This window comes from Pestalotiopsis fici (genome assembly GCF_000516985.1).
Source record: "Pestalotiopsis fici W106-1 unplaced genomic scaffold PFICI_Scf_1, whole genome shotgun sequence".
Lineage (NCBI taxonomy): Eukaryota > Fungi > Ascomycota > Sordariomycetes > Amphisphaeriales > Sporocadaceae > Pestalotiopsis > Pestalotiopsis fici.
Window position 1 is genome coordinate 2,358,871 of NW_006917091.1, and position 20,201 is coordinate 2,379,071.

Sequence of the window (20,201 nt, forward strand, 5' to 3'; positions counted from 1 at the left end):
GCAATGAGTATAAAGTTGGCCTTGCTATTTGTCCTTGAAGCCGCATATACGACTATAGACTTCCATGTAGTCCATTGCCCTTTGTTAAACATCTTCTCGCGCGTAAGACCGATCCCGACAAACGTGGGGTGCGGCTAAATATCAGGATTGTCTGTGTAGAATTCGAAAGCGCTGAATATCTGAGTATCAATAGTAATGCCACTCCGAAGCAAAGCAATGATTGAGACTAGTGGCCAAACATTCAGAAATATGGAAAGCCAGCTGCCACTCATTGAAAAGGGGCTTCGAGGAGAGCGCGTGGTCGAGTTAGTAAAAATGTCTTCGTCTGAACAAGTTTCAAGAGGAAACAAAAAGGGAAGTCTAGAAGAATTTCCCCGAAAACAGTCGTTTTCATGACTTTCCCTTACTCGCAGTGAATACTGCCTTATGAATCTTGTGAGCTCGCCAGACCGTGGGACCGATGGATCAAGGATTTGCGGAGATCGCCCAACAGTCACCAACATCATTTCCTTTGTTTCTATAGCGATCTTCTGAGCATCCCAACGCCTGTTGTCCCAGTTGGAGCTTAGATAAATCTAAGTTATTGTCCTTTGTCTACAATGGTTTGGAGCTGCCCGCAACGCAAGCGGCGTATGATGGCCTGCAAACAAGCAGAAAAATTAGGTATCTGCACAAAAGTAAGGCGCAAAATGTCTGTTAGTAGCCGTTACTTGCATGATGATTCTGGCGAGATACAAATACATTTAGTGTTAAATAGTTCATATTACACTATCATCGTGGCAATAAGGAAATGCTGTACATTTATGACGACTGAGTGATTTAGATTCCTGCAGTTTATATCTGCATCTCCTCAGGAAGACAGTTATATCTATATAATTGATCATGTCGAAAGATCAACAATCCCACAAGACCTTGGCATATTAGTTTAGGGAAATTGCTGCTATAGAAGTTGAGTCGTAAAAACTTGAAGTGTTAAGCCTAATACTGACTGCTACAAATTTAGGTCTCGATTATTATTCGAATGCCAGAGTAAACGCAAAGTCCAATTTATGACAAGAATGGAAAAAGATCTCTATTCGTCTTGCAGTGTCTAGACTCCAACAATAAAAGGCGCCGGTAGCGGTTTAAAGACATTTGAGCGGCAGTGTGTAAGTGAAGTTTCACTTTGGGGAAGCAACGATGCGGTGGAGCTTTGGGATAGAATCACGTGAGCGTCACGTGTTGCAAACGCCAACCTCGCACAATTCTCCTGGTCGTGCCATTTCCAATTTGGTGATGATCTATTCGCAATAATATACAAATACAAACGCTCGGCCATCAATTGCGACCGTACTGCAGTCCTGGTAAATCTACGCGAGTCCCGGAATGCTGACCTGGAAGCTCGCTCAACTAACACCGAATAGCTTCCCCAGCCAATGGTAACAGCTCGCACTAGCAGACACCATGGCCGCAGATGAAAAGGACGGACGAGAGGATCCTGCGGCGATGGCTGCCCAGGAGTCGCTAGCGAGGGAGGAGATAAGGCCGTCCACCGGAGCTGAGAGCTCGCCCGCCGGATCGGCCTCCCATACCAGACCTCACTACACGCCGCAGTTCTCCGCGACAACTGAGATGATCCTGAAGAGAATCCGAGGCGAGCCTAACAATTTGAGCTCCGCAATTTCTTCCGCATCAGCAGCCGGGACAATCAATAAGACATCTTTTGAGGATGCTAAGAGGCGCCTTGTTATGAGCATGAACACATCAATATCTCTTCCAATGCCAGATTCCGCACAAGTTTCACCACCGCGTGCAGTCCCTTCACTTGTATTGCCTAAAATAGAGGTCAAAGAGATAGTTGCAAGACCTGCATCCAAACCTGGTCCAAAGCCAAGAGGACGACCCCCAAAGACGGCAAAGGCGGAGAGACAAGAAAAGGTCGAGAAGAAGGGAAAGTTGCCAAGCAGCGGTACTAAGCGTAAACGTGTTGGTAAAGACGATGATGGGGGATCTTCACCGCTCAGCGAGCCACCAGAGACTGAAGAGGAAGAGGAGTACCATGATGCAACGCCTACAATGACAAAATCTGGCCGCCAAATCCTAAAGCCGAACCAGTTCAATCCAACAACAGCAGCAGGAGCGGGAAAGAGAAAACACTACGGCAAGCGAACAGCAGAACAAGCACTCTGCAAAGTGTGCACGCGTGGACTCAGCCCAATCAATAATCAAATTGTCTTTTGTGATGGCTGTAACCTATGCTGGCACCAGATGTGCCACGACCCCTACATTGACGATGATTTCGTTAGTGACGAAGCTCGATCATGGTTCTGTCGAGGCTGCTCAGCGAAGAGGGAAAAACATCTCGCCAAGAAGAAGAGAGTCGAGGGGCACAAAGGCGTGAGCTGGCCTTCGAAAACCGTTGAGCAAGTGAGTTTGAGACTCTTTGTGGGCTCACCCGGAATGGCTTTATACTGACCTTTTCAGAAACGAGCATATTTGTCAGGGCTTCCGCAGAGCCAATTGGTGAACTTGGTCATGTACAGCCTTGAACTTCACCCCGATCTCCCAGTCTTCCCCGAGGCCAACGGACCAAGACGAGGGCGCCCCCCAGCATCAGCAAAAGCCGCACCGCTACCCGGAAGCCCAGGGCCAATCCACTTCAAACCCATAGCCCCCGTGGTAGACACTCCCACAACAAATGGAAACCAGGGCCAAACAGACCGAGAGAGGTCCGAGGACATTCCGGCGGCATGGCCAAAGGTGGGTGCAGGAGTACTGGCCGGTATAAACCTCAATGAAGCAGATTTTGAGGATAAAAACGACTTTGAAGCGTTCAGCCTTGCGACATTTGACGCTCGAAGCGGCAAGAAGGTGGCTGAGAATGGAAGTAAGTTTTCGAGGCCTCACCAATTTCCAATTTCCAATTTCCAAGTGCCTGTTTCTTTCTCTTTCGATAAGTATCAAACTCAAAATAACGAATACGAACATTTGCTAAGTCATGACCTTCTGCAGTGCCGGTATCCAGCCATTGAGGGTAGCTTCATGAATACGGCACGACAGCCCGATTACATATCAATCAGTCTGACAACATTCGTCCTCTAACTACCTGATAGTTGAGTTTGACTGTGCAGACTTGCTTTTTCAAGACGGCTAACATGGTTGAGCAGGAGGGAGACGTTTCCAAAACTGACAAATTTATAATCACAAGAGAACATGCACTAAACGAGTGGATGAGCAATTCGGCGATCAGGACATGGTAGCCTGTAAATTACAAATTCTCTAAGTACATATGTACAAAACAGCTTTTACGCCTCTCTATGTGCCAGATCCAAAGGTGATGATGCCAACCGTCCTATCGCTAAATTGAACCAAAAAATGGAAGCCCGAAAGCGAGTCGCTTAGCAGGAAAGATCGTACAGAGGATCGAGCTGAGACAGGTCACCAGCACCGTAAACACCAAAGTCAGGCGTGGCAGTGCCGTACTGGGACTCCTGCAGGTTGTACCACCAGATGTTGATGTTGCTGTCGACCAGAGAGCAGGCAATGGTCTGCCAGTACTTGCGGGCATTCTCAGCGCTGGCAACGGCAAGGTTCTGGTCGTCACCAGTGGTGGGCCAACCAGTCTCGGTCACGTAGACGGGCTTGCCGTTGGCGAGGGCCATGGTCTTGTTGTAGCCCGAGTAGAAGCGCTCATTAGCGTCGTCGATGCTGTTGGGCAGAGCGGTCTCCCAGTAGGGGTAACCGTCGAAACCGATCCAGTCAATGGCGTCAATGACGGCCGTGTTGGTCGAGTTGAGGAAGGAGTCGTACGTGTCGACGTGGCCGACGGGGACGGCCGACAGAGCGGTGTCGGCAATGGCGCTGCGCACCTTGGAGATGCAGTCCATCAGGTAGGTGGCGGTGGTGCCGACCTCGTTGTTGGCGTCACGGTACAGGTCCTCGCTGCCGACCGAGATACCGACGACCAGGTCCGTAAAGGCGGTGCCGTAGGTGGCAATGGCGGACTCGAGAGCGGCCAGCTCATTGGTAATGGCGGCATCACCGCCAGAGATCCAGAGACCCAGCAGAAGAGTGGTCTGAGTGGCAATGGCAGCCGGGATGGCAGGGATGACGCTGTTGGCAGTGCCCCATTCAACTGTGCAGGTTGTTAGTGGTGACGCCGAGACAGGAAAGGAGTTGGACAAGACATACTCATGGTGTAGAGACGGGCACTGTTCCAGCCGCTGGTGCCAGGCAGGTTCTGGGCACGGTTGAACTCGGCCTCGAAGTCGGTCTGGGTCAGGGCCTGCTGGTTGAGGAAGAAGGCACCATAGTTGAAACCCTTGATACCAGAGTTGGCAGCGCTGGTGGCAGCCTTGCTGCTGGTCTTGACGCTCGACGAGGAGGCGCTCGTGGCGGCAGCGGCAGCCGAGGAAGAGGAGACGCTGCTGGGGGCGGCATCGTGGGCGGCAGCGCCACTGGCGAGGGTGCCATTGCCATATGAGAGAGAACCGGAGGATGTTCCGGTGGAGGCGGCAGAAGAGGATCCGGTGGCAGTAGCAGCGGATCTTCCCTTGCAGCTGGCGTTGACGGCCACGGCAGCAAGGCCGGTGAGAGCAAGTGACATACGCATCTTGAAGGAAGAAAAATTAAGAGAATAAAAAATAAAGCTGTGTTATAGCGAGGGACAGCAATCGAATTAGACGGTCTTGATTCTTGTTTTCAGCGAGTGTGTGGGCTTTTTTTGGTATTTTATTTTTTACAAGTTGATTCTTGAAAAAGAATGTGTATGAAAACTGTAGAAAATACAGAATCCTTTTGGGAATGCTTAGAAGAGAAGGGTTTATTATTTAGGATTGAGATACAGAAAATCTGCCAAGATCCAAGAAAAACTCCTGGATGGGACCCGGATCAGCGGTTCTAGAAGCGCTTGAAAACAATGATCCGGGTCCCCAGGGATCAGAACCTGATCCATGAGCTCCCAATCGATCCAGATGGGGGTATCCATTTCTGACCAGGGTGTCGGCCAAGTCGGCTATAGCAGGGATATAGAGCAAAGGGGGGTGCGTGTATGTGGTTGTGTGGTGACTGTGGTGCGTGGTATGGCTAGGATGGTCCAACGGTGGAAGAGGGCTGATTGGGCAGAGTCGCTCAGGTTCGTAGTGGTTCCCCTGACATATGGCTTCGTCTAGACCTAGCCAAGACTGCATCCGCTGCCCCCGCTGCCGGCGCTACGTCTCCCTGAGCGATTCGGGTGGGACGCAACTGGCGCCAGCACCAGACCAAGCAAGAGTCGTCGTTGTGGATGTGGGTGTGGGCAATGTTGGCGGGCAGCTTGGGTGCTTGACTGGGCAGACGGGTCTCCATTCCCTCGTATTTTTACCGGCCCGCCGCCTTTGGGCGCGACGCTCTAGCTGGGATGGGCTCAGCCTCGATGGGGACTTTGTCTATGGGCAGGTCCTGGGTGGATCTGCCGCCCAAAAATGGCCAACTAATGACGTGGACAGCTTATAAGCAAGCAGCAGTACGTAGTAATAACCAAGCAAGAAAGGCCAGTAAACAAGTCCAAGGGCTCAAAGCAGCACCAGGCCCAGCACGAGCCCAGCACGACCCCGATCTTGTTGATATTTTTGGCCCAGTGCAATTTCAATGCTTTGGTGAGGAGATATTAAAGAGGCTTGAACACTCATCTTACTACTTGGACAGAGGCCCCGTCGCAGTGCCGCCGTAATTGGCAATTCCTACAATTCAATTCAAAAGCCCTCCTTTTCCTCTGGGGAATGAATGTTGGAATTATTATTACATGCTTTGGCCTCGACTCGCCTCGGCTGGGGGGTCAAAAGTGAGCCTCATTTCGACTATTGGAACGAAAATGTTTGGATCTTTACTACTATTACCTACTACAACATCATGGGAACTCTTTTCGTGTTTTCCCCTGGCTCTGGAACTTTGACATTGAGTCGCGGTTGATTCTCAGATTGCTGCTTTTCGTTCAATATGCACGCATCATTATTCAGATTCAGGGGGGAAAGTAGGAAAATCGGGTCGATCGGACTCGCCTGTAACTTGCCAATTGCCGCCCCCCATAATTCGCTAGTCAGGCACTGCCGCAGCCCAGCTCATGCCAAAGGAACATAAGAAAAACACAAAACACGAACAAACCAAGGACACGAGCGCACGCACATACGAGAAAAACTCGTACAACTGATGAATAAAAGCCCTACCGAGTGGCTCTCTGTTTTCTTAGTCTCTTCTATTTGGGCATCTAGCTAGCAAGAGTTTTTTCTTTCCTCCTCTCCTTCTCCGCGGGGATTCATTATGACGAACGACAAGACCAGAACATCAGAGTTTGCATAGTGATGTCAATCGCTATCACAGTACAACTACTAGTACATAGTAGGGGAAACTGCCGAACCGGAACACGTCCAACTGCAGAATTGTTCAGCTTCCAAGACATGCAATTGGATGTTGCACAAGGCACGAAAATTCTTTCCTAAACACCGATGCAGACGCCATGACCAACGGTCGCTTAAGACTCCCACCCCTGCAGTAGGGGACGGAAGTGGCCGTTTACGTACACCTAGGCGCGCGTCCGTACTTCTGTGCATGTACAGCCAGCAACGCTCAAGAGCTACGAACTTTGACAATCTACTATGTCAGCAGCATTGCTGAACCATGAGGATAACTTCCCCTGCCGGATAACTGTTATCTAGAGCCTCGTTTCATTCTGCGACACATTGTTCGTATTGGTCAAGATGTCTTGAAAACATGTGCTGTGGTATAAGTGCTCAGGTATGCATGTGCTTATCGTGTGGCATGTGACACTTTTATAATTGGGATGATTTGCACCACAGTCTGACCATGTGCACAAAAACCTCTTCCTCGTGTGTCTCCATATTGAATAAGAACTTTGAGCACCTTGATACCTACGGAGCCTTTTCGATTCTGCTCCAATAATTAAAGGAACGTCTAATTCATCTCATGTTTATTTCTTAAGGGGTAAAGAGATAATCTAACTTGGGTAGTGTCTGCACTGCCTCACTGGATAAAGCTCATGCCCGGTGGTCCTAGTCGTCACCAGCAGCCTCGAAGAGTAGATCTTTCAAAAAGCTAATCTCGACAGGTTTTCCGCGAGGCGTCGAAGCAGCAAACTGTACAGCCCAGACATGATGAAGCATTGGTCCTAATATCACTGTCAAAGGCCTCGAGAGCCTGGCAAGCGAAAACCAATGCTATATGCGCACGTTGCACCACAACTGGATCCGTCTACTATCCTATCCCGACGCGCCGCTTCCCTTGAAAATGTTGACCGCCTCCTCAATGCTAACGGTATGACCCGTCATGGGGATAATCTTGTCCATGACGGTCCTGTGTACCTCGGCCTCGCGGTCCCAGCACGCATCCGGGACGACCGTGACGACAAAGTCCTCGTCGGCCGCGTTCCGGGCCGTGCTGAGCACGCAGCCGCTAGAGACCACGCCGCCGAGCACGAGGCTCTTGATCCCGAGCTTGTCCTTGAGCAGCTCCATGATGCCTTCGGACTTGAGCGCCGACACCCGGCCTGGCACCCGGTCGAAAAAGTACTCCGTGTCGGAGCTCTGGTCGCCAGCCAAGCTGGAAATTTGCAGAGCGAGCTCGGGGTTCGATTGGATGGCCGGCTTGAATGATTCCTCCCAGCGAGCCACGAGTTTGCTTGTGGGCAGTGGGTTCCTAGAGGTCCCGATCAGACAATGTAGGATCGGTACCTTGCTCTCCCTTGCGGCTGCCAGAAGTGTCTGCGTAGACTTGACCAGCTTTTCCTTCTCCGCCTCTACTGGAATTGTAGAGAGTATGATATTGTGATAGTCCAGAAGAAGCAATGCAGTGTCTGATGGACCATAGTGTGAAGGATGGTTGGGTTGAGATGTCGATGCCATTGTGCCGGTAGGTGTTTGATGCTCCAGGAATGACTCGTATGTTCGAATGTGTAGATGATGATTTGCTGCTCTGGATATCTGTCCAATGCCTTTAGCTATATTCTAACCTCATCGAAGCTCTTATATATATATATATCCTTTGTGAATTATACGTTTCGTTGCCAATGAGTGAGCATCGCCAGCATCAGCAGCTCCCAAGCGTTTCGGCTCCGAAACGCCAGCCGGACTTAAGCGCCGGAGTTTTGCAAAGCGTCAGCGGAACCGTAAACTCCATGTTGCGGCAGTCTGCACTCTGAGAAAACGTCCACTGTTGAACATATTCATCTTGAATCATGTATACCGGCAAGGTCTCCGCACCGGGCAACGGCCAACGGGGGACTGAGCCTCTGAAGATCCTCGTCTTGGCAATGGGACTGCAATGAAGATCTTTGGAGCCGGAGCCGTGCCCATGATCCGCACCAAGTGACCGTGCATTCACGACCTTGTTGCCTTTCCTCTCACGATTAGATTCAACAAGAACATATACACAATTTACATTAAGAAAGTGTTCATGTATGTTTCTAAACTCTAAACGATAACGACAGGAAGCGCAAACAAGACTCGAGCGGTTGCCTGTGCAAAGCCACTATGCTGCCCACCGGGGTATTCTCAGCTGGGGCTCTGCCGACGAGTAGTTTGCGCTGGTCGAGAATGGTGTCGGGTACAGGACGCCTTCAAAATCGGGCAGATAGCCCTTCATACACGCCGAGTAGGTGACCTTTGCCTCGTCGCGGTAAAAGTCGTCAAATTTGGGGTCCATTGCCTCGGCCAGGTTGTGCACGTCACCTTGAGGGTGCAGCGTCTCCCACGGCCGCGTGCACACGGAGCCCTTGCATGCCTTGAGCGTCAAGACCAGCGCATCGATGCGGTTAGTCAACTGCGGGATCTGCCAGCCGTTGATTGTGCCGTTTTCGCCGTACAAGTTGTTCATTTGCCCGGGATCAACCTGCAACGATGGAGTCAATTTCATGCAACGCGCTCTAGAGCAGGAGATGTGACTTACCGTCATGTCGTACAGCTCGTGTTCATTCAAGCACCAGACTATATAAGCTATGTTATAGTCGTCGCTGATGACTCGGGCCGCTTTGTACGTGTTGAACAAACCACCGCCTAGATAAAATCATCAGTCTTCTTGCGCCAGCAATATTTACTTGGCGCTTGACAGCAGGTTCACTTACCTCCGACCATGAGGGCTCCAGTACCGTCGTACTTGCCTTCCGGAATACCAATGCCCCAGTATTCGACGCCAACGTGCTCGTTCTTGTGCTCACAAGCCTCAATCTGTTCCGAGGTGACGGGCATGGGCTCGCCGTCAAACTCATCCTGCAGTGGGATGCCGGCCAGCTGGAACAGCGTCGGCACAAGATCCGTGTGTGTCGTGGGAATGCTAACCGTCTTGCCGGCGTCGATACCTGGTCCTCGGATAATAAAGGGAATGTTGATGTCCTCCTCAATTGGACACGTCTTGCCCGGCGCGAGTCGGTGCTGGCCGACGTGGTACCCATTGTCCGACGTGTAGATGAGGTACGTGTTGTCGAGCACGTCCTTGTCCTTTTCCATCCGCCGCAAGATGTCGTTGATCATGTCGTCGACCGACTGCAGCGCCAGGATCCGGTTTCGATACCAGTCGTCCAAGTAGTCGACGACGGTATCGTTGAGCTGGTCCAACGTCTTAATCCAGCCCCCGCCACTCGGCTTGTGTAGGATGTTAGTATAGGCGAATATTCGGCTTACACCTTCTTTAATACATTATGTGAGGGTACTTACCACGTCTGGGTTAAAGTTTGAAGTACGTGGTGCCTTCAAACCCGGGAACATGTGTTCATGCCGATGCGCCGGGACAGGGTGGGAGAAGCCGTCCGGCACCGATTCGGAATGTGGGCCCACCGGCGTTACGGCGAGGAAGAAGGGCTTGTCCGAGTCGATTGCATGGTCCAGGAAGTGAACGGCTTTGTCACCAACCAGGTCAGTTGAGTAGTTGTGTGGGTAGTACTTGGGCTCCTCCTTGTCCCTTTGCATGGATGCGTTGTAGTATACGTAAGTATTTGGCTCAACAAATACTTGCATGTGCTCGTTAGTATCATGGTGTTTGAACACATCATTTTGAAGACACTTACGATCGCGGGATGTCCATCCTTTGGGTGGAGGCTTGTCATAATTATGATCCGAAAAGCCATTCATGAGCTTGCCAGAGATGTAGGTGTTGTAGCCCTCTGCCTGAAGCCATACTGGGAGATAATTGTCGTTCCATCCTTCGGCGATGAACTGCGAATATCCACCTGTACTGGGGTCAGTGCCTGCCTGGCTGTATGAATTCTGATTGTGGCCTTACCATAGGGCGGCACGATGTCCGTCACATTGGTATTGTGCGCGGCTCGCCCCGTGAAGAGGGTTACCCTCGAAGGACAACACAGTGATACGGTGGTGTAGTGCTTGTCGAACGTTGTTCCCTTTTCTGTAAAATGCCTACGGACGGCAGGCATGTAATCCAGCGAGTTGAGGTGCAGATCTTGGTCGTCGGTCATGATGAAGATAAAATTGGGCTTCTGGGATGCCGGAGGACTGGGATCTGATCCATGGCTATCGCTTGCAGCCGTGCTGGCGGCGACCAAGCGAGCCAGCGCTGTGGAGGCGAGCAGCATTCGCGTGAATAGAGACATGGTGATCGTAGTGATGGACGCGTAAGATGTCTGCAGGTTGACAGTAGTATATCAAGGTCTAAAAGTCTTGGCAAAGACAAAGATGGCTGCAGACCCCAGGTTATTGGGAAAACTCGACGACTATCATCCTACCCCATGGACAGGTAGGTACTAGGTATAGGTCGCAGCACGGAGAGTATATTGCCGGTCATGGCTGCTAGTGGGTGTAATGAAGCGCCAAGCCTTTTGCGGCATGTGGTATGATAGATTGGAGTATTGGCCTGTGATGGGAGCGTTGGCGGACTATGAGATCGGATGGCTGTTATGCGGAGCGGACATGCTTCCGGAACGGGTCTTGGCAACGGATTCCAGCCCCTCCCCGTCGCAAATTCATTGTCCTTAAGCAGCACGTGCCGCCATGAATTGCTGTCGGCACTTGGCGGATCGTGTGGCACATTGTTTCATATAATCAATCCTGTGCATCATTGTGTCGTGACATATCGCCATTGCCTCATTGCTACGAAGGTCTTCCAAACTGGTCGAAATACCATCTTCTGGACTTCCCAATTCAGGCACACCCCAGACCATGTCACCATGTGGCTGAGATACGCGATAACGAGCTGAAAAAAATGCAACTTCTTTGGGTCGCAATTGAAACGAATCAGACATGATTCATTACAAATCTTCATTTCAGCTTGGGCCATTATCTGCATCGACCTGCGCGAAATACTTTTCGACTTCGCAAACTACATGCTTCTCAAATCCAACAAGTCGTGAACAACTCCCCCCCTTTGAGGCCCAGCCCAGAGTCGCCATTCCGACCCTTCTGGACCGCTCTCTAAAGGACAAGCCCCATGACCTGTTTCAATCTATCACAATATTCGGGCAGAATCTTTGATTGGATTTCCTCATCGCTTCCTGAAATTGCGCCGGATTCCGCTCAAATTTCGCCACAACTCGTTTTTGAGAAGCATATGCGAGGTGTGAAAGAGTCGGAATGGAGCCACAATTTTGGCAAGAATCTGGTCAGAGATTCGGTGATGTCGACTTGACTTGCTGGGAACCATTATGCAAACACTCCCTTACCAAGAAGGCAAAGTGGCTAGCGGCGCTTCTCGGGAGGGCAACGCCCAAAGTGACGACGGGAAATGAGCGAAATAATATGCTGGATTTCTTTGAAGAGCCGTATGGGTGTTCATCAAAGCCAACAATTAGGATAATTTCTACGTGTAAGTATTCAGACTGCAATCTCCCACCTTTTGCGAATTATCAACTTACCCTTAGAGATACCTTCTTTGTTAGGTACAGCGAGGCTGGGCAATCAATGGCCCGATATGGGCTAGAATCATGACGCCATGACAATGCAGCAAAGGTCTCACTGAGCTTTAGCGAAGAATTCGAATACTTTTCCCGTCAAATGGATCCCGATATTTCACAGAACGAGTGGATCGGGAGTGTTACTCATGCTGTCACCTACAAGGCCTACATGGACCTTCTCCGGTATATCGGATTACTGGTACACGAAGCGCAATGACCGCTAAAACAAATTTTGGTTTCACCTACCTATGAAGTTCTCTTCGTTATTGCTTCCCGCCAATCCTCCCGTGTCTGAAGAGATGGGTTTTGGTGGGTTCTTCAAATGGGCTTGGAGGTTACCACCACTAGTGCTCATCTTTCGTATAAATCACCTTGTGCTTACTCTAACCATTGTTCGACACAAATGGCAGCTTCTCCTCATATATAGAGGTGTAATGGGTGATTTAATAGCAGCCGGATTCCCTCAAGTCAGCGCGACATGCACTAACCACCCGCATCTACTGCCACTTGCCGTTGGCGGAGTTGGGTTTGCGTAACATTTCTTGTGGCAACTCGATGAGCGCTATTCGCCGGGAGTGGCTAAGGTGCTGCGAGGTCAATGGAGTAAACTGCAGACAGTTTTCGCTAGCAGAATTCATAGGGACGAGGTAGGTCCGGTGGCTACACTTTTCACCCGGATGCAGCCGCAACTTGGTCGGTCGCTCAATCGCTTGATGCAACGCATGTCTGTTGGATGCGAAAAGTGGCCTTGTGATTTTGGACCAAGAGTCGGGAAATTTGAAGAGAACGGATGAAATTATATCCAACAGTGTGAGATAGCAAGCGAGTAAATAGTGCTCCGATATTCGGTACTATACTCCAACTGAACCCCGTAAGTGGGGTGCTGTGATCTGTGACTTATCAGGCACCTCTCACTTAGACAGAGATAGGCAGACAAGCCCAACCACCTCTATTTCTCCATCACCCTATACCTGCTTCTCCGTGTCAACCTTTGAAATGCAATAGAAGTGAAAAGGGAAAGCCAGAAAAGTATCCGATCGTATCTGGAAGCCCACGATTCAAGATGAGTTCAAAGATAACCATCATCAGTGATCTTGATCAACTGAAGGTGGATCTCCATGCTGATAAGCATCCATCTAAGACCATGTGAGTTCTCACGAAGACGAAATATTGTTCTTGTTAAGCTAATGCAATTTGTGCAGCATTGAGAACAATGCGCTCTCTGAAAGTGTCTGGCGTGTAGACAATGATCAGTCATCTGCCGAGATCACTTCGAAAGACGGTAGCGTAAAGTACCTCGTCCGAGGTAGGTTGTTAATGGCATAGACACCAGAGTTGGATGACTAACATAGCTGGAAATAGGAGAACTTGTCGTCAAGGACCAGGTATCGAGCAGTAGCCAGACTGCTAAAGCTCCCTGCGTCATCCTGATCCCGAAAGGCTCTCAGGTATCGACCACCCAATCCGAAGACTGCAAGATTATTCATATAAATTCAAGTGCTGCAGATCAGCTCCTATCGAGATATGGAGACTATGAAAAACGGCTGGAGGAGCTTATAGATCGATTCATAGCCGCAAACCCAACATCCGAAGCCAATGCAAAGCGCGCAACCTCGGCCCTGCCTGGAGGCAACACGAGGACCGTGCTGCACTCTAGCCCATTCCCTTTGATCATCAAATCAGGACAGGGTTGCTCCGTCACGTCGGCCGAGGGTGTAGATTATGTCGATCTCATATCCGAGTACTCGGCGTGCATGTTTGGCCATTCGCACCCGGCGATTCTTGACGCCATCCAGCGAGCTGCATCCATCGGTATTAACTTGAGCGGCGTGACAGAGTATGAGGTCCAGTTTGCTGAGCTGGTCAAGAAGCGGTTCCCCAGCATGGAGCTCATGCGTTTCTGTAATTCGGGTACCGAAGCCAACACCATGGCTCTCGCGGCGGCGTTACATTACACCAAGAAAAGAAAGGTAAGTTGACCGTCTACACTACTATTCGAAGAGAAAGTGACTATCGACTAATAACCGACCAGGTCTTGGTATTTCTCGGTGGCTACCACGGCGGCACGCTCGCTTTTGCGAAAGAGCATGATCCCGTCAGACTGCCTCATGAGTTCGTCATTGGCACGTACAACGACGTCGAAGGTACGCGCAAGTTGATGGACTCAAGCATTGGTGCCATTCTTGTCGAGCCCATGAAATCGGCTGGAGGCATGATCCCCGGCACTCGGGAATTCCTGTCCTATCTTCGCGAGGCGGCGACGGCTTGCGGCGCCGTACTGATCTTTGACGAAGTTGTCACCTCGCGTTTGCACTACCACGGACTACAGGGCTACCATGATATTACCCCGGATATGACCACCTTGGGCAAATACATCGGTGGAGGATTCGCATTCGGTGCGTTTGGCGGGCGCCAAGAGATCATGGCCACATTTGATCCAGCGTCGCCTTCTGCGATCAGCCATTCGGGTACCTACAACAATAATATCTTTACAATGATTGCAGGCATCGCAGGATGCCACATCTTGGGCACAGAGGAAATTTCGCGGACCAATGAGTTGGGGGATTTACTTCGCGACGGAATCAATGAGGCAGTCACATCTCGAGGATCCAAGGCGATTTGGGCCACGGGCCACGGCAGTGCTATTGGTTTGCATTTCGAGAGTGAAATTGTCAAGGACTGCTTCTACTTTGAATTACTCGAGCGAAAGATCATGATTGGAAGACGAGGCTTTACGAGCTTGAATATCATGCACAAGAAGGAGCATATGGAACAGGTACTGGAGGTTATCGTTTCGCTGCTGGATCGATATGATACTTACAGCACGAGTAAATGAGCCGTGCTATTGGCGGCAATAAAACCTCTGCTTTTCCGTGTTTGTTTAATGGACAATACCGCATGCAAGGAATTCAATCGTGTAGAGAAAATGGACATAACGGCAGCAACTATGACTCTATAAAAGATGCGCGCCGCGCTTAGCGAGAAAGTCTCCGAAGCGGCTTGACTATAATGCCGTTATGCCAGAGGACATCCACGCACCAAGCACTTATTAACAATCGATAATCGCCTCCGACGGAGACAAGAAAAGTATCCGGGACATACATGTTTGCATGTCAATATAGCTTGCAGTGTAATTCATATGTTTCCGATTTTGAAATATGTCTCCTCCCATCCACGAACGTATAACCTAGTCTTCCGAACAACGTCATGCAGCGCTCTCGTCGGACAACATTCGGACTGCGGTCTTATATTGCGGATGAACTCATGCCTGTCAAATGATATGCGGTCTCAAAGGAGGATCATGGGTTGAAAGTATTAGTTTCGCAGCTGAGAAGAGCGTCTCTGATGTGAACCTATATATATGCATCTCTATCCTCAAGATGTAGTCTCGTAACTCATTCATCAGCACCGCCCTCCCAAAACCTCGCTGAATCTTGTGCACACCTTTATAATATTCAAATTCTATTGATACTTTGAGAAATCATGACCAAAGGCGAGCGCCAGTACCCCATTGCGCCCAGCATCACCGCACTCCTGCTGAGATGGACACATTCGCAACTATTTCGCACCCCCGCATACCCAACCCAATCCTTTGCAGGGCAAACAATTATCGTGACGGGCTCTAATATCGGACTGGGCCTCGAGGCGTCACGGCACTTTTACCGCCTCGGCTGCGCCAGGCTGATTCTCGCGGTGCGGTCCACGGCCAAGGGCGAGGCGGCCAAGGAGGACATCCTGGCCAGCGTGACGGCGCGAACCGATGGCGACACGGCCGTCGAGGTCTGGGAGCTCGATATGAGCAGCACGGCATCCATCTTGAAATTTGCAGAGAGAGTCAGACAGGATATTGACCGACTCGACGTCCTCGTTCTTGGCGCCGGTGTGTCTCTGCGCTCGTGGTCCACCGTGCAGGACGTCGACGGGGTCTGGGAGACGGTCGTGCAGGTCAATGTGATCAACACGTTTCTTCTCGCTCTTGAGCTACTGCCAAAGTTGCGCGGCGGAGGAAGAAGTGAGGATGCCGGCGGCGAGAATCGCCATGTCCCGCGCTTGGTCGTTGTCAGTTCCGAAGCTCACCGCCTGACCAAATTTGTCGAGATTGAGGAGGACGACATTTACGCAACACTGTCGCAGGAGAAACATTACAATGTGAATGACAGGTGAGATCCAAATCAAAGAAAAGGCCGTCCAAAGGTGTTGGTGAATCTAATGGCATATTTCAACAGGTACGCCGTCACTAAGCTCATGGAAGTCCTCTTTGTACGAGAGCTGGTAGCTCGCCTCAGGGCAGTAGATGGGTCTCACCCACCCGTGATCATCAACCTCGTCAACCCTGGAACCTGCATTTCCGCCCTTAATCGCTACATCAACCCTCCATTGGCCGGTCGGATTGGCATCAAGGTACTAGAAGTCCTGTTCATGCGAACAACCGAGGTCGGCGGCCGCACATATGTGTACAGTGCGGCGGCTGGACCCGAATATCATGGCGAATTCATGAGCGACGGAGAACTTCAGCATGTTGAGTCCTGGATATACACTGATGTCGGTAAGAAGACGCAGTAAAAGCTATTTGAGCAGACCATGGCTGTATTGGAACAGAGGCGGCCTGGTATAGGCAAGAGCATTGGGCTCGAGAAATGATTCATTAGCAAAACCCGAGACTGAAGACCGTCGAAATGTTTAGAAATTGTAGATGCGTACGGTGTTGAGATGCTTGTTCGGACCGACCAGAAAGTGACATTGGCGCAGGATACATGTATGATGATTGTACCATTCAGTCTCGAGAACACGAAAACTGCAATTTTCTCCTACGGATCTAGCGGGTCTTGTTCATACCACCGTTGACAAATAATTCCATTGTCAGTGTCCCGTCCGACCAAACAGACTCCCTCTCGAATACTCCAAACTCCAATAAGTCAACCTGATCAACGCCGCCAATCAAACGGATCTCTCTGAGCGTTAAACATTACATTTTATTCCCACCATGTCCAGTTCTCTTAGGTCTAGTCATACATTCAAGAGAAAGATTTCGATTGCTGCGCCTGCTCTGCCGGATGCATGAATTGCACATCTTCAACGCGAGCCAAACGAAACTTGAGTCGCTTCACTAGCTCCTAAAGATGATAAATCTCCACAGAGGCTTAACCTCGGGCAGGGGGCGCCAGAGCATCAGCTTCGACAAGTGTCTGAGAACGTTGCAGCGTCTGTCATAGACGTTCTACATTTTGCTATACGGCACTATGGCAGCATCGATAACGGGAAGTCGTCGATGCGCCATCTCAGCCTCCGGTCCCCATTTACTCTTCCAATCGTTTTCTTTAACTCGTGCATCGTCAAAGGCCTTGCGGCACTCGGGCGGGAGTAGGTCCGCGATTTCGTCAGATACCGAGTCGAGGCCTTGGAAAGAAGCCAGGAAATCAGGAACGTTGTAATTCTGCTTGTACGCCGAATTGGGGAGGCTTGCAGGAGGTGTCTCCATGATTGTGTCAATGACCTTGAAATTGCGAGGTATGACTGGGTTGAGAGGTGCAAAGAGCTTGCTGTCGCTCGGAGCAGATGAATCGGCAACCTGTTCGATACGTGCATGCGTAGGCTGCATGCTGACAGGATACTGCAGAACATTGGTATGAACATCGTAAACTCCATTATTGTTATGGCGGCGAATGGCACCAATCTCAGCATTGAATTGACTATAGCCACGTCAGTCGGAATTCTCGTATATCTCAAATGTAGCAATATCTTGACTTACGCTGCAGCACGAGCATGTTCTAGCTGCCAGTTTGTGTCCGTGAGTGGTACTCGCTTCTTCTTGATTTCCACCTTGCCGTTGACGACCGGTATCGAAGGACCATTCGTGTGGTACACGGCACTGGCACCGTGCCAAGCGACGTATTGGTTCTTGTTGTATACCTCTCCCTCGATGAAGCGGTCGTTGGGATCAGCAATCTCGCCCTCAACTACGCCCTCAGCTCGACGCGCTGCCACTTCGTAATCGTCGATGATGCGGCGTCCGCCCACGATGATGAGGGCGCCAAACTCGCGGAAGACTGAGCGGGCTGTAACGATACCTATCGAACGGCCCTTGTATGAATGTGGAATGATTTCTCGCTCAATCATGTCGCGCTTCTCGTCGTCATCAACAATGATCTTGTACAGGCGCTTGTGCTTGGTGAAGAAGAGATACGAATCTCTGAAACCAACACATCGAGCCGGCTCTGTTGACAACATGTAAAGCCGATCACCACGTCCTGCGACGGTAAAGGTACGACATCGGTAATCTCTACCATCCTTGAGGTTACCCAGCTTGTCGACCTTGGTCTCACCGTCGGGATCCTCGGGCAACTCGAGCTCGTCGCCTACAATGTCGGCCATGGTTCCCTCATTGTCGATTGCTTGTTGAGTTGGCTTAAAGGACTGACCCTTGCGGCCACCTCGACCGCGCCATCCTCCGCGACCTCGTCTTCTGGGAGTTTCATTGGGATCGCGGTTTGGAGGTTCGATTGGGAGAGTATCCCAGTCGGGAGGTCGATTTTTGGGTGGGCGTCCTAGCCGTCGTCTTCTAATGACGGGCTGTGGCGGGGGTGATGGCGACTTGGCTGAAGCGCCGTCGGATTCTGGTTCGTCCTCCTTCTCCTGCTCGGCCTCGCCGTCAGAGCCTCCATCCTGATCCTCGGCATCGGGTTGGGCTTCAGCGTCAGAGTTGTCTGCGTCGATATCGGGCATGGGCTCATCCTCCAGGTCTTCAAAGGTGCGGGGCGTGCTCTCTGAAACTCAGACACCATGTCAGCGTGATGACCTCTACAGAAGCGACATATATTGCGCCAGTTGCGGCGGTCGCGAATCTGGAACAAGGGATGCACGGGTTCGATGGGACAGCGATGGTTGCTGTGGTGGTTATTCTGGAATGAATTGATGCTTACCGAGCTTTTCCGCAGCACGCTTAGCGGCAGCGCGACCGGAGCGACGGCCAGGCATTTTGTGTAGAGAAATATTGGCGCGGTTCCGTTTCCGGGGTGAATTCTGTCGCGAAACCACGGCAATGCGACAACAGCAGCGATGAGAAATGGAGACTGGCGATGTCACTTTTTGGTGTCTTTCAAAAGTCGTTGGCCAGCCAGAGCAACAGCAGCTAACACGAAAGCGCTAGCAACCAGAGGAAAGCTCGGACCCGTACGCGAAATGCGCGGGCGCATTGCCATTGGCCCAACTGTGGCGCGTCGCCAACAAAAATCCGCTAACCTAGCAGGCCTTTTGGAGTGGATCCACCTTCAGTGGACTTGTAGGGGACTTCGGGGTTTAGAACGTGAGCCAGGGCCCCAGCAACCAACTAAAACTCGATGCCATCAGCAGCAGCAGTTGACTGTAATAGTGGGCATGGTAGCACGGGTAGTGGTGGTGGGAGTATACATGTATGGGTGCGCATGAGACAGGACTTGAAGAAGTAAAAGTACTATTATATTGATGAACCTCGATCACGCAACTCACATTTAAGCCTCATTCGAAATCCCATCTTCTTTGAATTGTCACTGTGATACGACGATTATCGGGAAGATGCAGTCAAGAGCTTCAAAATTATGTGGCTCGTGATATTCTGGAAGGACATCGAAGCTTGTTAGCCTTATCTACCCCGACTTCTGTAATCACACGCCAGCACAAGACCTAGTTGAATGGGATGGGCCGACTTGCGGTCAACGAGGAAGCAATACTTTTCACTTTGGAGATCATCGCTGTGTGATACCTCCAGTGTGTGCAACGGCCCTCAACGACGACTGTACTAGAGATCTTGCACACGATACACGTGATGGATCGCTGCTCCCCGTCACGCTACTGGGCCAGAGGATGGCACCCCCCAATTACTGGGCGGCGGTCAATCACCCCGACATATGCCGAACTCAAGGCGTGCGGGTAGGGCGCACCTATCTTCAAGTCTCTGGGCAACCTGGGTCGTGAGTCCATGGCTAGGAGAAGAAAGATCCACCACGGGTTGTGTGCATGCCAGACTCTAGGAATGTGCCATGCCATCCAGTGCGGTCTTGCAATTCCAACCATCATATGTATGGCCGAGAGGGAGAGGGAGCGCATCTATGTGTTGCGTATTTGGACCCAATACATCGTGGCTTTCTCTTCCCCCTGAAAGGCTGGCGCCTCTGGGCATCGTGTTGTGGTTTTTCTCCAATAATGTTTGGGAACTATCAGGCTAGAAACTGTGTTTTCAGCAGAACCCCCCTTTCCACTAATACGAACGGGTATATCGTGAGGCATACATACATAACAATACATGCTAAAAGCCGTTGAGTCAGTCGAGACTAGTGCCTCCTGTCAAGCCTGTCAG

The 20,201-nt window shown here is 50.8% G+C and overlaps 7 protein-coding genes across 7 annotated transcripts; 3 read left to right on the forward strand and 4 right to left on the reverse strand.

Moving 5' to 3' along the window:
* Positions 1-1,443: 1,443 nt before the first annotated feature.
* On the forward strand, positions 1,444-3,133 carry PFICI_00714 (uncharacterized protein; the record flags this gene model as incomplete). Its single annotated transcript, XM_007829295.1, has 3 exons — positions 1,444-2,406; positions 2,464-2,866; positions 3,093-3,133. 3 exons carry the CDS (start codon positions 1,444-1,446, stop codon positions 3,131-3,133), a joined length of 1,407 nt encoding a protein of 468 aa, XP_007827486.1.
* A 244-nt stretch (positions 3,134-3,377) lies between these two features.
* On the reverse strand, positions 3,378-4,591 carry PFICI_00715 (uncharacterized protein; the record flags this gene model as incomplete). The annotated part of the gene is made up of 2 exons (XM_007829296.1): positions 3,378-4,114; positions 4,171-4,591. The coding sequence occupies 2 exons, from the start codon at positions 4,589-4,591 to the stop codon at positions 3,378-3,380; spliced, it is 1,158 nt and encodes a 385-aa protein (XP_007827487.1).
* A 2,641-nt stretch (positions 4,592-7,232) lies between these two features.
* On the reverse strand, positions 7,233-7,874 carry PFICI_00716 (uncharacterized protein; the record flags this gene model as incomplete). Its single annotated transcript, XM_007829297.1, has 1 exon — positions 7,233-7,874. The coding sequence occupies one exon, from the start codon at positions 7,872-7,874 to the stop codon at positions 7,233-7,235; it is 642 nt and encodes a 213-aa protein (XP_007827488.1).
* Positions 7,875-8,499: 625 nt separating this feature from the next.
* Positions 8,500-10,573, reverse strand: PFICI_00717 (uncharacterized protein; the record flags this gene model as incomplete). The annotated part of the gene is made up of 6 exons (XM_007829298.1): positions 8,500-8,859; positions 8,917-9,023; positions 9,092-9,608; positions 9,681-9,973; positions 10,031-10,192; positions 10,246-10,573. 6 exons carry the CDS (start codon positions 10,571-10,573, stop codon positions 8,500-8,502), a joined length of 1,767 nt encoding a protein of 588 aa, XP_007827489.1.
* Positions 10,574-12,932: 2,359 nt separating this feature from the next.
* PFICI_00718 (uncharacterized protein) lies at positions 12,933-14,705 on the forward strand (the record flags this gene model as incomplete). The annotated part of the gene is made up of 4 exons (XM_007829299.1): positions 12,933-13,015; positions 13,072-13,175; positions 13,232-13,839; positions 13,902-14,705. The coding sequence occupies 4 exons, from the start codon at positions 12,933-12,935 to the stop codon at positions 14,703-14,705; spliced, it is 1,599 nt and encodes a 532-aa protein (XP_007827490.1).
* Positions 14,706-15,352: 647 nt separating this feature from the next.
* Positions 15,353-16,432, forward strand: PFICI_00719 (uncharacterized protein; the record flags this gene model as incomplete). Its single annotated transcript, XM_007829300.1, has 2 exons — positions 15,353-16,029; positions 16,096-16,432. The coding sequence occupies 2 exons, from the start codon at positions 15,353-15,355 to the stop codon at positions 16,430-16,432; spliced, it is 1,014 nt and encodes a 337-aa protein (XP_007827491.1).
* A 655-nt stretch (positions 16,433-17,087) lies between these two features.
* Positions 17,088-18,844, reverse strand: PFICI_00720 (uncharacterized protein; the record flags this gene model as incomplete). The annotated part of the gene is made up of 3 exons (XM_007829301.1): positions 17,088-17,559; positions 17,619-18,633; positions 18,790-18,844. 3 exons carry the CDS (start codon positions 18,842-18,844, stop codon positions 17,088-17,090), a joined length of 1,542 nt encoding a protein of 513 aa, XP_007827492.1.
* Between the last annotated feature and the right edge of the window lie 1,357 nt (positions 18,845-20,201).